A 13228-nucleotide genomic window follows, 5' to 3' on the forward strand; every position below is an offset into this window, starting at 1 on the left:
CTGTTATTTGTTATTGTCCAATATGTAAAATGGATTAGTGGGTCTTTGTGAGCAGTTCCTCCTCCACACTGCGGGATCTTCAGTCATAATTGCTGTGCATCGATAGCACTCGGCAGGGAAAATCTTGCCAGAGAAAGTTACTGAGTAAGGCTCTCTCCTTGCACAACTATTACTGCCAAGGTGCACTTAACCCCTAATTGCTCCAGTGGAGCTGTGAAGTGATTGACAGTACAAGATTGTGCAGCACTGAGCAGCTCCTTGGTGTGAATGTGTGTAATTGCATGAATGTGAAGTAGGGTGTTATTTTGAAAAAAAAAAAGTACTTAGGTGTTAGCCAGCTGCAAGGACCCCTTTCTAGTCAGATCTTCCGTCCACTGGCCTTACTTATTAAATGTGAAATCTGTCTTTTTACTTTTTTTTCCTTTAATTACAATACCTATGAAGCATCTGTAGTTCACAGTGTACCAATAACCAGAACTTTTTTTTGGCTGTCTCAGCAGTAGAATTTGTAGCAGCAATAATGAAAGGTCTTCTTATTTATTTTGCATAAACATCTTTGGGAATCTTTCTACAAATCTGGAGATGTAATCATGATGTCCTGCTCAGTAATTGTCCTGTCCATTGTGTTTTCTCCTTCAGTATGTGGAGACAATCAGCAGCAAGCAGACTGAGTTGGACACTTTCATTGCTGATGGATACAAGACGGCCTTGTCTGAGGAACGCCGCAGGTACTGCTTCCTAGTCGACCGTCAGTGTGCTGTGGCTAAGAACAGCAGTGCCTACCATGGCAAGGTAAGATCACTAAATTATTACATCATGCCTTTCTGGGTGGAGACTATGGTCTCTTTCCAGATACTGACTTTCTTCCACAGTCATACTTTAATTGGTAATTCTAAATTGGTCGTTGATATGAATGGAAGCCTGAATTGATGTTTGTCTGTCTGCAAAAGTCTAGCAACCTTTCAACTTATGACAGCTCTCACTGGTGACCCCAAATAGGATAAATGGTTAAGACAATATTTCATACCTGTATGGTTAGTATTTACTGTAATAATTTGTTCAGTTATCAATCGTTTGTAGGCAAGGCTCAGCTCCATGTGGAGCCTAGCCTGTTTTCAGTAGCTGTATTAATTTAGATAATTTGAAACATGTTGTTTCTATTATCTGGTCAAAAAGGGACGTGTGCAGAGCTTTTAAAGTCAGTCTACACAACTACTCCCCATCTGTTACCGCAGAGTCATTTTAAGTTTATGAACCACTGTTGTATATATAATTCAGTTGCATTTGTTTTGACCGCTCAAAGGGGCCTCTTTGTTTTTAAAAAATTGATTATCATTGTAGACGGTGCCAAGCTGACAGGTATATTTGAAGCTGTAATCCATCAGTGCACCTGCATGCATCTGGTTGCCTTTTTCTATGTGGAGAACGGCTTCGCTTTTTCAGTTTATTAAAGGCTAATAGGAAAAGACATTAAAAAGCCAAATCCAGAGTAAGATGGATTGAAATAAATTGCACACAGCCTTTTGCCCGTATTGTTTACAACAGCAGTCACTAGAGAATTTTTAACTGCTTGTTATTTTTCACATTGGTGCTGACATTTGAAGCAAAGAACCTTTGAATCCAAGCAAATATCGCCTCATAGCATACAATCAAAGGTAGTGGAGAGTTGTTATAGAAGGATTTAGTCAGTTTATGTATTTATGGTTTGTGTGTGTATGTGTGTTTCTGTGAGCTTGTGTGAACTGCAAATACAAGCCTATCCATTTTTCAAGGATATCAAATTCATGTGTAATGGAGTACATCTGTCTCCAGGGAATACTGGTGGGTGTAAACTGTCAGCCTGAAGATGTGGCTGGAGGAGGTGTGTGTGTGCGTGCGTGTGCGTGCGTGCACGTGCCAGCTATCCTCCTGCTGCTTTTTTTCCCCATCATGGAGTCTAGTCATTAATCAGGATGGGGGTGTGCGTGGGAAGAATTCACCTTCAGCAAACTGAAGAACCCTCTCCCAGAGGGTTTCTAGTGTGTGTTTGCCTGTGTGTAACACAAAGAAAAAAAAGAGATGATGTGAGCTGCAGACTGGTCAATACAGAGTGACAAAATACAGTTTGTGCATGCATGTGTGTGTGTAGGTACCATACAGACATACAAACGTGATCTTGGTTTAACTGTACAGTATTTTGGTAGTTTTAAAAAAGAACAGCCGTGTCCACAGGCTGTGAGATGTTGCAGTGGGCAGCTTGGTTGTATGTTAGCCTGCCTCACCCACGCAGCACATTATCAAAACTGCACTGAGGGCAGTGGTCAAGGATGCTCTGCAAGGAAATATCTTTGAGGACTTGACTTGTTTTTTGTTTTGTTTTGTGTTTTTTTTTTTTTTTTTAAGCACTCGGCTGCTTAGCTGAGTGCTTTTTCTCTGGTGACACTGCAGCCACAACAGTATCTCTGCTTTTAACATAAATTTGTTTTTTCTGGTTTCCCCAAATCACTTCCTTCTTCCTTTCAGGGTAAAGACCTTCTGACCCAGAAGATCCCAGTGTGGCAACAGGCCTGTTCAGACCCAAACAAGCTGCCGGAGAGGGCCATGCTCCTGGCCCAGCAGATGGGCTCTGCTGCCCTTGGGGGTGCAAGTCCTCTGCATACCTCCAAATCCAATCTGGTCATTTCAGACCCCATTCCTGGGGCACAGCCACTTCCTGTGCCCCCAGAGTTGGCTGTCTTTATGGGTAGTGGCCTTGGACACCCAGCGGTAAGTTTAGAAAATATTTATTTATGTTAATAAGTGAGTTGCTGTTTATTATGTTAGTTAATAGCATTGATTTTCTGCTTGGAAACCTATGAGTCCTTGCATTCCTGTAAAGGCTTTGGCATGCACACCTACACCAGCATTGTTCAGACAAAGAATATTCCAGTGACAAAGGCCTAGAAGAGCACACGGACCAACCCAAAATTTTTATCTGGTTTCCAATCTCCCCAGAACCCCTACAACCCACAGGACTCAAAGGGTCTTCTGCCCCAGTGCTTGATCCCACAGTGCACTTCCGCAGATAGTGATCCTTATATTACTTCTGTGATTTAATTCTCAAATATGATGTCAAAGATTTAAGATTCCTGGCATTTTACACATACTTTAGGGTTGTTTTTATAGAGAAAATGAAATTATTTAACTGGAGTTTCTTCACTCCATTTCCTCAAGGCCACCACTGAGTAAGAGCTAGCACTGCTCTCCTTATGTCGGCTCGTGTGCTTTTGGCCCTCCATAAGGAAGCAAATCAAACAAACATTTCTCTTTAAAGATGGCACTCAAGTTAATGAGCTGTTAAGTCTTCATTTCATGCAGTGCAGCAACAAAGTAAACTTAGATGAACTTACTAGACTTAATCATTCACTTTGAAATGTATTTTGTAGGTCTACAGCTCCAGTGCTATTCCGTATATACTAAACTTCATCTTAATCCAAAAAATTAGGATGAACTGCTGCTACAGCATTTCACACTGTAAGCCTTTTTTTATTGTTCTTAGTGAATCTATGCTTGTTTATTTCAGAGACTGATGGGTCCCGATGGCATGTCCATGGTCAATGGGACAACAGGAGTCCAAGGAGAGGAATACTGGGCAGAAGAAGCAGCAATGTCTATTTCCCAAGTTAGGCCTTCATCCCCTTCAACCCAGGCACAGGTACAGTCCCAGGTCCAGCCCCAGAGACAGGTCAGCGACGTCTACTCCAATACCCTACCTGTCCGCAGGCCTGCCCCCGCCAAGAATAAAAACCCAGTGGGTAAGATGTTATCCAAATACAACAAAACTGTTGAAAGAGGAAAACGGGCACAATGTTTGATCGAGTATCAGAACCTCTCCCTTCATTGAGGAGCATAAAACTTATCATTGCAAATATTTTTCCAATAACGGTGAAACATTACCTTCCAACCTGAATATGGAGTTAAAAAAGAAAATGTGAAGTTTGCTTTAAATAATATCTAAATAATAATAAATAATAAAATCTTGCATATGATAATATGATCATATGCAAGATTTCAGTTAAGTACAGAATTGTATAACAAAAGCTGCTAATGTTGTTATGTCTGACTGTTGACTGATTCTTACTTTGAGTTAGTTCAGCTCAAGTCATTCCAGTAGTCTATGAACAGTTCCTGATGTTAATCATGTTGCTCACATATATCTGCTTTCAAACCCAACAGGGGAGACACGAACCCTGCCTAGATCCAGTTCGATGGCGGCAGGACTGGAAAAGAACGGGCGCTCCCGTGTCCAGGCCATCTTTTCCCACGCTGCAGGTGACAACAGCACCCTGCTTAGTTTCTCCGAGGGAGATGTCATCACCCTGCTAGTGCCTGAAGCGCGTGATGGCTGGCACTATGGGGAGAATGAGAAAAACAAGATGTAAGTAATGTATAATTTATTCTGTTTTGCCCGAATCCAAACTGTAAAATAAGCTAAATGTTTGTATGTATGTATGTACATTTAACAAACTCTGCACTTTTAACAGGCGTGGCTGGTTCCCGTTCTCCTACACACGCGTGCTTCCTGACAGTGACAGTGAGAAGCTCAGAGTGAAGTATGCAGGATAAACACTGCCACACTTAATAATTCTGAATGAGACCAAGTCTGAGGCCATTGTTTTCTTACCCCTCCAGCCTGCACCATGGGAAAAGTAGCAGTACAGGGAACTTGTTGGAGAATGATGCATCAGTGCCCACACCGGACTACGGCCTGACTGCCCGACTGCTGGCACAAAGCCTAGCACAGCCCCGCCCACGCCCCTACAGCATGGCAGGCTTTGGCACACAGGTACTGTAACATGTCGCTGTACCTTTTAGTGAACAGTACCATTTCTGCACTTGTTACTTGCTAAATTAATTTGTAGCTCCCACCTGAGTTTGTCTTATGTTGCATAATTAAATGAGTAATCCTGCAGTAACTGAAAATCAGACTTTTGCTCACTTTCTGCTGCCATCTAGTGTTTGTATTTAAATACAGCAGATAATTCAGTAGTGGGTCTATGAGCACACAATGACTGCTTAACACTTGTTTTTTCAGCCTGCTATTGAGGATTATGATGGTCGCTTTGCCACAAGGTAAGTGCCTTTTTTGCCCTACCTACTAAGTATTGATCGATAATGTATGACTGCTACTGCCATCTGAAACACTTGACACTCGAGACAGCAAGGCAACTGCTGAACATGCACATATCCCAATTTAAATGTAGCATACTTTCACTGCTTTCTAAACAGATAAAATTTATTTTACTGAGGAAAAAAAACCTAGTACTGGGGTCATCACAAAGTCAGTATGGATTGAAGTTAGTGGTAACAAAGCTCAATTGTTCTGTAAATTATTTTTTTAATTATTTATTATAAATCTACTTTATTACTATTTTTAATTTATTTAGTTTGTTTTTAATTTTTTTATGTGCAGGAGTGTTTTTATTTACTTATTTATCTATTATTTTATTATATTTATTTATTTATTTTTTGCCAACAATCCCAAAGACAGTAGTTTACTACTGATTTCAAACTGAAAAAAAGAGATGACAATCTTGGATAAATTTGGCCTTTTTTCTTTTTTTTTTAACACAACTTTGACAGTAGGCCACTGATCTCTTCATCCACTAATTGTTTCTAAACTAACGAGAACACTTGGACTCAAGCAAAAGTTCTGCTTTGCCATAGAATTTAAAATTTGCAACTTTGCCATACTGTATGTATGCAGTGTTTGCTTTAAATATTATTTCTTGTGTCGTCTTTATCCTTTCCTCTTTGCTCTTCTTTACTTTTTAAGTAGCTTGTTAAAGTTGAGCAGGGTCAGTATCAGTGTATTGACAGAGTGATTTTTTTTTGATCCATTGTGTTTTAACTCTAAACAAGTCCTTGCTGACTCGTCAGGGTAATGTGAGGTTAAAGTTCAGAATTATGCTGTGCCTGTTTCTGTCCAATCAGGGAGTGCATCTTTGCGTGTATAGCTGTATGTAAATGTGTGTACGTGTGAGAGTGGGAGAGAGGAGAAATGTCCTGGTGTGTATGTGCATTTGTACTGGTGTTTGGTGGATTACATGTTGTGACAGTAGACATCACGCTGACTTCATCTCAGTCATCGCTGCTTGTCAGCCTGGGGCTTTGGGCACCAGTGTCAAGATGTTTTACATACTCCTGTCTGCTCTAAATGTGTGTGTATTTTTCTTTCTGTATCAGTATTTTGAGACAACTCTGTCCTGCAGGGTGTATTCACCCCAACAGACTAATACTGCATCCCTCCAGCTAAGGAGATGACTTGATGATTTTCTCATCAACAGCAACATATTGGGTTTGTCTGTTTTTCAAAGACTGGTCGAGTCAAACACAATCAAAAAATGCACAACAATATCAGCAAACAGATCTGCGTAAAAGTGTTGATGAGGGAATTGGAAGTCCAATCTTCTTGATTATGGCAGGTGTGTTTGGAGTTGTAGCTGTGGGTGGGATTTCCTGACCCCACCTGCCCTTCTCCTAAACTCTACTCTGCCGCCTTGTGCCTGTCTTGTCTTTCTCCATTTCTCTCTGAGTGTGTCCGACCTGGCAAGCTTCCTTCTCTCTTTGTTCCACAGTGACAGTCCTGATGGCAAATTGATTTCGACTGTGTGAGAACAGACATACAGACAGAAACAGACAGCTCCGGATAGCACAGGGGCCTCTTCCCCCCCCATCTTTCCCCCTTCTTAGCCTCCCTCCTGTCCAATTATCTCCACCTCTTCTCCTCTGCCTCCACACACACCCCTTCTCCGAATGGAAGAGGCCAGTTTCATCCCTCCTTTCTGTCCTCTCTTCCTCCCCGGGTCCCTCCTTTCCTCCTTCCGTCCGTCCTGGGGTGCTGCTGGTGGTGGTGTCGGTGTGGACAGTAGCGGTTGGTGGGTGGAGGATTGCGTTGAGCGAGAGAGCCAGAGCGGGGCCTACCTGCTCGGCATGCAGCGATATGGACTCTGAATTCGCTATCACAGTCCACCATCACGGACTGATCTCGCAAGAGACTGCCTTTGCTACTGCTTATCTTTCATGCATGTACATGGTTGTGTCATTTTGTCAAACTAAAGGACATTCATGTACTGTACAAGTGCCAAAAGACTTCAATGTCGATGTACTAAAGCCACTGACTGAATGGCCTTTTTAAGCACAAGTGGGCCCAATATTATTGATTTCCCACCAAACACATACACGCTCAAAAAGCTTTGTTCAAAGTAAGGCTGCACGGCAGATTACTCTGTTTCCATTCTGAGAGTTCCCCTACGTCCTGCTGTGCTTCCTCGTGTCAGTGCTAGACTTTATTTTCCGTCCAGAGGGTGTGTCATATATGCCTTACTTTGCTTTTTTTTTCTATTTAATACAGATTTTATGTGCAATGAAGCATTTTTTTAAATTGAGCTTCAATAATATACATTATATATAGCTAAATATAAATTGTTTCTGTCCGTCCACTAAATTGCACTGTATTTTTGGTCATCACATGGTATAGTAAAAAAAAAAAGCAAATTAAATTAAAATTCCCACTTTTGTCAACACAAACCCTCTTTTTGCCATCCTTTCCTGAACCTACTGCCACAGTTATTACTTAAATAAAATGCCTCACTCCTGTAACCTTCAGTTTTGTCTTCTTTTTTTTGTTCTTTCCTTTTTTTCCTCCACTTTTTTTTTTCTTCTAATCCTGAAGGTACAGTTAGCTTGGAAGGGTCCATGATCTTTTGTTGAGTATCCCCAATAACAGCTGTGAATTAGTTTTAGGTTAAATAATAACCACAGCTTCTGCAGCTTTCAGTGTTTATGATTGTATTCCCTGAGTGGCTATGTAGTTTTTTTTGTTGTTTTCTTATTTATTTTTTTGGTCTTTTCTTTTTTAAAAAACAATATATTGTCCTTGTAAAAAATAAAATCAAATAAATGATAATAATAATAATAAATATTATTATTAAATTAAAAATTAACATATTTCCAGAAACAATGAAACCTGCTGATTAGTTGAAGTGTTTATCTTATGCATGCTGTGGAGGGAAACCAGAAAATGTAATATTGAGATTTGACCTTGAATGTATGGTGAATTTTTACAAAGGTATTCTAAATAAAACATACATCTATATATTAATAAACAGTGTGGTCTGACGAGAAATCTGTTCTGTCGATGATAATTTCCTTGTTCGGCTCAGAACTGATTCTTTTTATTTTTCACTTTTCCCCCTCAAAAGCAACACCTACCTGTGACTCATTTCAAGCCACAACTCTGTTCTGTGCATGCGGTTTCATCCTTACTCACTCCCCCAAGCACCTGTAACATCTGTGCTGCTCTTGATAGCCTGTTGGTGTGTGAGGTGATGTTGTGTGCACTTGGACCTGAACTCTACCTGCCTGCTTTCCTTCTCTTTGGTTGTTTTTTAAATATGATTTTGACTTACTTGTGCTTGAGTTGTATTTGGGTTATATAAACAGCAGCGCACACATTTTTAGCAGACGTGCGGTTGATTTTATTTATTTTTATTTACTGTCAGATTTGTTCCCAGTGAGCTTTGCAATTTGAAAGGATTGTAGAGTGCTGTATACAGTATGGCATGTTGAGCATGAAGTGCGTACCTCTGTTTTGCATCCCCCATTTCAGTCGTGTACTGTTATCAGTTTCAGTATGTATGCATTGCACCAGACTAACCAGTGTCCTTACAAAATGTGACCCATGCATGATCTGAGAGATGAGCCATTCAAATCCAAAAGTTCTTTTTACCTTCCAGTTTGGGTCCAGAATTGTCCCGGTTCTGAGGGAACAGGACCTCCGTAAGTCCACCAGTCTCCATCGCCTTTCAGCCAAGCAGTCTCTTATCTTCTGCTCTCTATTACTGTCTGGTTCTCATTGTTGTCATTGGCTGTCTGGCTGCAGTTAAGATGCGGGGAATAGCTGGTCTTTTCTGGCCTCTGGCCTCTTTGGAGTTGGCATCACTTGGTTCTGTCAATCCAGCAGGCCTTGGGTTGTAAAAGAAGTACTTTTATATTTTAATTTATGTAATTTTTTTTTCTTTCTGTGTGTAACCCAACATCATACAGAGAAGACACTAACCCTTCATGCATGCCTATAACACGCTATTTAATTAGAATTTGTTCATCATATGCTTGCTAAATCTCACAAAACTGCAACTTTCTGCTCAACTTACTGTTGGAAACTTTAGGAAGGTAGAAGTCTTTGGGTGTGGTTACATAATTAACCATCTAGATCTTGTACTTTGCTCAAGCTAACTATAAGTCTTGTCTCACCCCTCCTCTCACCCACAGTGACCGTTCCCTGGAGGTCTACCTCCGGCCTTCCTTCTCTGATGACCGAGCTGCACCCATCTTCTACTAGCAGCCTACTGCCCCCTTTTTACCCTCGCGGGCCTTTCCTTTTTAAAAAGCAAGAGATAATGGCCAACACTGGCAGGTTTCAGTTGTATAACGTTATCGCAAGAGGGCCCAGTGGCTGTGGAAATTCACTTAAAGAATTTCCCATCAATGTTTTTTGCAAATGCTTTCACGAAACATTGAATGTTTTAGTCAGAACAGTGTGACAGTTAGATTTAATTATTTAGATCATACCAATTGTGAATAAGGTATTGCTAATAAGTAGTGATGCCAATACATTAATATTTATCTGTACTTCTGTTATGCTATATTTTTGGTTTCTGCAACACTTTACACTGTAACTTTCACTGGAAGATCATTTGAATTAAGTATCAGTGGAGGGGCACACTGCAATAGTTGCTTACGTGAGAACTGAGAAAAAATGGTTGTAAACAGTTTACCACACATTGCTGTAATGTGAACTGAGCAATTTGAATACTCAGACTGATGGTTGAACCCTGACAGGCGATGAGTAAACTATAATTTTGCTTTTGTTAGGTAATAATATAGAATTATATATTGACTAGTTGTGATACAGTATACCCAGATTTTCAATGTGGGAACTGTGCCTTCTAGGTGTTCTTTTATGTTTGTTTGTTTGTTTTCTTTATATGCATATGGCGATATCCATTTTGTTCTGTAAAGTGGTTTGAGGGAATATGCATCGCAGTGCTATTTGTATTTTTATATTACTGAAAACATTGATGGGATTATTTCACTTTCTTTGGCTTGAGCAAGCTTTTGTATAGTGCAGGCGCAATTCCACAGGTATAACACGGGAATAAACTGCTACTCTTTCCTTATGTTCAAATTTCAGTAATATCTAAGCTGCCAGATTGCCAGGAAATGAAATGCAGTGCATACAGGAGGGGTTTTTTTTAATATATAAAATATATATATAAATACATATATATATATATATATTCAGCTTTGAGGGGGTGGTAGCTTATCAGATAAGGTACAGTATTATCATAGCTTTGATCATTTGTTCTCAGTATTTTACAGTACACTCACCTGGGACACAAGATTAGAGGCATGTTTTTCTTTTTTACAATATGATGTATGGGGTTAGTGCTGAAAGTGTGGTTGAAAAGTAAGAATGTGTTGTGTGAATGAGCTGAAATGCCTCTTAGTCTCCAGGAAATAAACTGTTACGTCACAAAAACCTTTTGTGGATGAGTCGTTTCCACTGAGAATTACGGTCATGCTTTTACTACATAGCTCATTTAAGAATCAAGTTTCAAATGCATTTTTTTTAACTTTTATATAGCCCTCACCTCGTCCACGTCTCTCTGTTTGTATTATATCTGTACCGTGCAGACCATGCATGTAAATTAACTTGTCCAAAATAAATCCATATGGGCACAGACTTTATACTTTTATGTGTTGTTTTGTTTGTTTTACACTTGTTGACATTAATGCAGATAAATATATCACAGACACAAGAGGGGGAAAAGTATTTGGATTTATTTGTTTTGGATAGTACAACAGCCGTGAGTGAGGGATGAATGGAAACAGCAATGATGTTACTACCGGTGCATAGAACAACCCACCTCACCTTCTCCAAAGGCGTCTGCCACTTTAGCCAATGGGCTTTGAAAGATCTCTTTGGCAAATTTGAGAGACTATCATCCTGGATTGCATCTTCTTCAAATTCTCTATACAAAAATACTAGCAATGTTTTCTCTTCTTGCAGAACTTCAAAGGCAAGGAAAGAGGAAACTGAATTGGCACTTGGAGCTACAGGAGGATAGAGAGGGGGGAGTGAGCTGCCGATACAGCAGTAGTAATTCAAGTCAAGCTACCTGCTACATGTTGATATAGGATTCATACAATTGTCCTATTTTGAATGTCTTTTTTTTTTTCTTCCCCTTATCACCTCATACCCGGTTCATTCAGCACTAACATAACAGATGCATAATGGATGAGACCAAGACCTAGATGTAGAAAAGATGCTCGAAAATGATAACTGACATTCAACATTTATAACTGGCATGTTGATACTGACACCACTCAACAGTGGTGACACATCTAAGTCCCTTTTAAAGTCATTCTACTGATGATCAAATTTATTTAAAAAAAAAAAAAACAACAACCCTAAATCTATAAACGGCACGTGGACACTAATGGGGGGGGAAATCTCATTGTTCAGCTGATTCGTTGCAGAAAGTGGACACGAAGAGCAACGTGGGGAACACAAAGTGTTTCAGAAAGGTGTGGAGAGCCGTGGGTTGTCATTAACTAGAGTGAGTGGTGGAGAATATGGTAGTGGTAACATCCTGGTTTTCTGTATTATGTTGCCATTAACATTAAATCCACAAAGTCCCACAATGGTGATTTGGATAACGTGAGAAATTAGGATGAAGCACCTCCAGCTCCACCATCATCACCAGCTATAACTTTTCATTGAAGTCAAATATTTTGTTTGAAAATCCATTGTAGTTTCTTATGTAACAATCATCAAGCACTGTTTTCTGGCACCGACAATGAGAGCCGTAACAGTCTTAAGTTGCCAGAAAATGCCAGATGGTAAGCAGATGGACAAAGGCAGCCAATGAGAGGAGCAGCTATGTCTGTCATTTCACTTTTTTTTTTTTCCCTTTTTTGGGAGGATTATTTTTATAATTCACAAATCAAAAGAACTGTAAGGTCACGAAAAGGAACTGATGCCGCATTTAGCAAATAAATACTGCGTGTCAAAACTAACATTTCTATTTCTGCAGACAATAACACTTCGCTTTGTATCCACTTTAGCTTGCCATCCGTGCAGCTATTGCTCTTTCTTCATAAAAAATAAATAAAATAATAATAATAGTGTGCAAATCATTCGGGGTACTTCACTACAATATGAGGCACTGTCTCATAAAGGGTCACCAGGGTCAGATGCCCCAAAGGTCGATTAAAAAATAAAACTCTGTAAAACATCTAGATATAATAATGCTGCTTTTTCTGTGTTGAGAAGAACCTGGAATCGACCTTCTCTCATCGTGGTGGCATGGCACTCTCAGTCTTTTGGATTATTGTCACTGTTCCCTGTGGGACACAAGAGATTGGAAATAGAAGGTAAAATATTATATTTATTTATTTACCAACTTCACAACAATATTAGATGTTAGGAATCTTTAAATCCACTTTGTCTTTCAGCTGTTTATATTAGCTGCATGTGGATCTTTGCTTACAACATTACAATGGAAGCCATCTTTCAATAGCCACATTACAAAGTAGGATCAGTATTTTAAACTGAGGTGACGTTTAGTGGAGTGTCACAATTTTAGAGAAACTTTTACTACTACAAGTTGGACTAAAAGGCATTTTTACCTTTTGCTGAGCTCATCTGGGAGTCGCAAACATGTGTGATAGAGAATCGTGACACCATAAAACGATTAAGTGCTACAGCGGCTGGTTTAGGTGCCTCGGGACTGTTGGAGAGAGAAGTGGGTGTTAACGCGGGCTCAAATGTGGTGACAGGTGAGGATGGACAGGGCTCAAAGGACAGGTCATCTTCCGATTCGCAGTTCCCACCTGAATGCACACAGAAAGTCATAATCGCTTTGTTAAATGCAGTGAGAAAAAAAGTGAGGCTTATTCTTTGCAACATATTGCATCCTCACCCTCTTCTGATTTGTTTCCATCTGTTTGTTTAGAAACACAGGGTGATTCACGTGACTGAGCTTCAAGTTCAGGGTCAGGTTGGGGCTGCTGGTCAAAGTTTTTCATCTCTGATGTTTCCTCTCCACTGGCCTCTACTTCTGTTGAGAAGGAATAGTCGGCCAGCTCTCCTGTGGGGCTCTCCTGGAAGGCATAAAAACCAATTAAGTGATTTAATTTAATA

General features: G+C 40.0%; 2 protein-coding genes across 12 annotated transcripts in view; one reads left to right on the plus strand and one right to left on the minus strand.

The window, feature by feature from the left end:
* Positions 1-11530, plus strand: part of LOC146519969 (BAR/IMD domain-containing adapter protein 2-like) — a 51929-nt gene extending 40399 nt beyond the window's left edge. Inside the window, exons 7-15 of one of the 6 annotated variants that reach the window (XR_014873918.1) lie at positions 640-792; positions 2503-2745; positions 3542-3773; positions 4195-4396; positions 4503-4571; positions 4651-4804; positions 5054-5091; positions 6888-8799; positions 9292-11530. Coding sequence is in view for 5 of the 6 variants with exons in the window: in XM_085158327.1 (XP_085014453.1) it covers positions 640-792; positions 2503-2745; positions 3542-3773; positions 4195-4396; positions 4503-4571; positions 4651-4804; positions 5054-5091; positions 6888-6972 (1176 nt within the window). In the remaining variant the exon portion in view is untranslated. Of the gene's footprint in view, positions 1-639; positions 793-2502; positions 2746-3541; positions 3774-4194; positions 4397-4502; positions 4572-4650; positions 4805-5053; positions 5092-6596 lie in introns of all 6 variants that reach the window. The other 5 variants (XM_085158331.1, XM_085158330.1, XM_085158327.1 and 2 more) reach the window with 5 other exon arrangements.
* The window catches only part of LOC146519970 (serine/threonine-protein kinase LMTK1-like), a 30798-nt gene continuing 27555 nt past the window's right edge, over positions 9986-13228 (minus strand). For all 6 annotated transcript variants that reach the window (XM_085158323.1, XM_085158322.1, XM_085158324.1 and 3 more), the window contains 3 exons: positions 13008-13188; positions 12715-12918; positions 9986-12429 (listed from right to left, as the gene is read on the minus strand). In XM_085158323.1, the coding sequence (XP_085014449.1) occupies positions 12401-12429; positions 12715-12918; positions 13008-13188 (414 nt within the window). In that variant the 3' untranslated portion in view covers positions 9986-12400. The remainder of the gene's footprint in view (positions 12430-12714; positions 12919-13007; positions 13189-13228) is intronic.

The sequence above is a fragment of the Neolamprologus multifasciatus genome, chromosome 4 (genome assembly GCF_963576455.1).
Source record: "Neolamprologus multifasciatus chromosome 4, fNeoMul1.2, whole genome shotgun sequence".
Lineage (NCBI taxonomy): Eukaryota > Metazoa > Chordata > Actinopteri > Cichliformes > Cichlidae > Neolamprologus > Neolamprologus multifasciatus.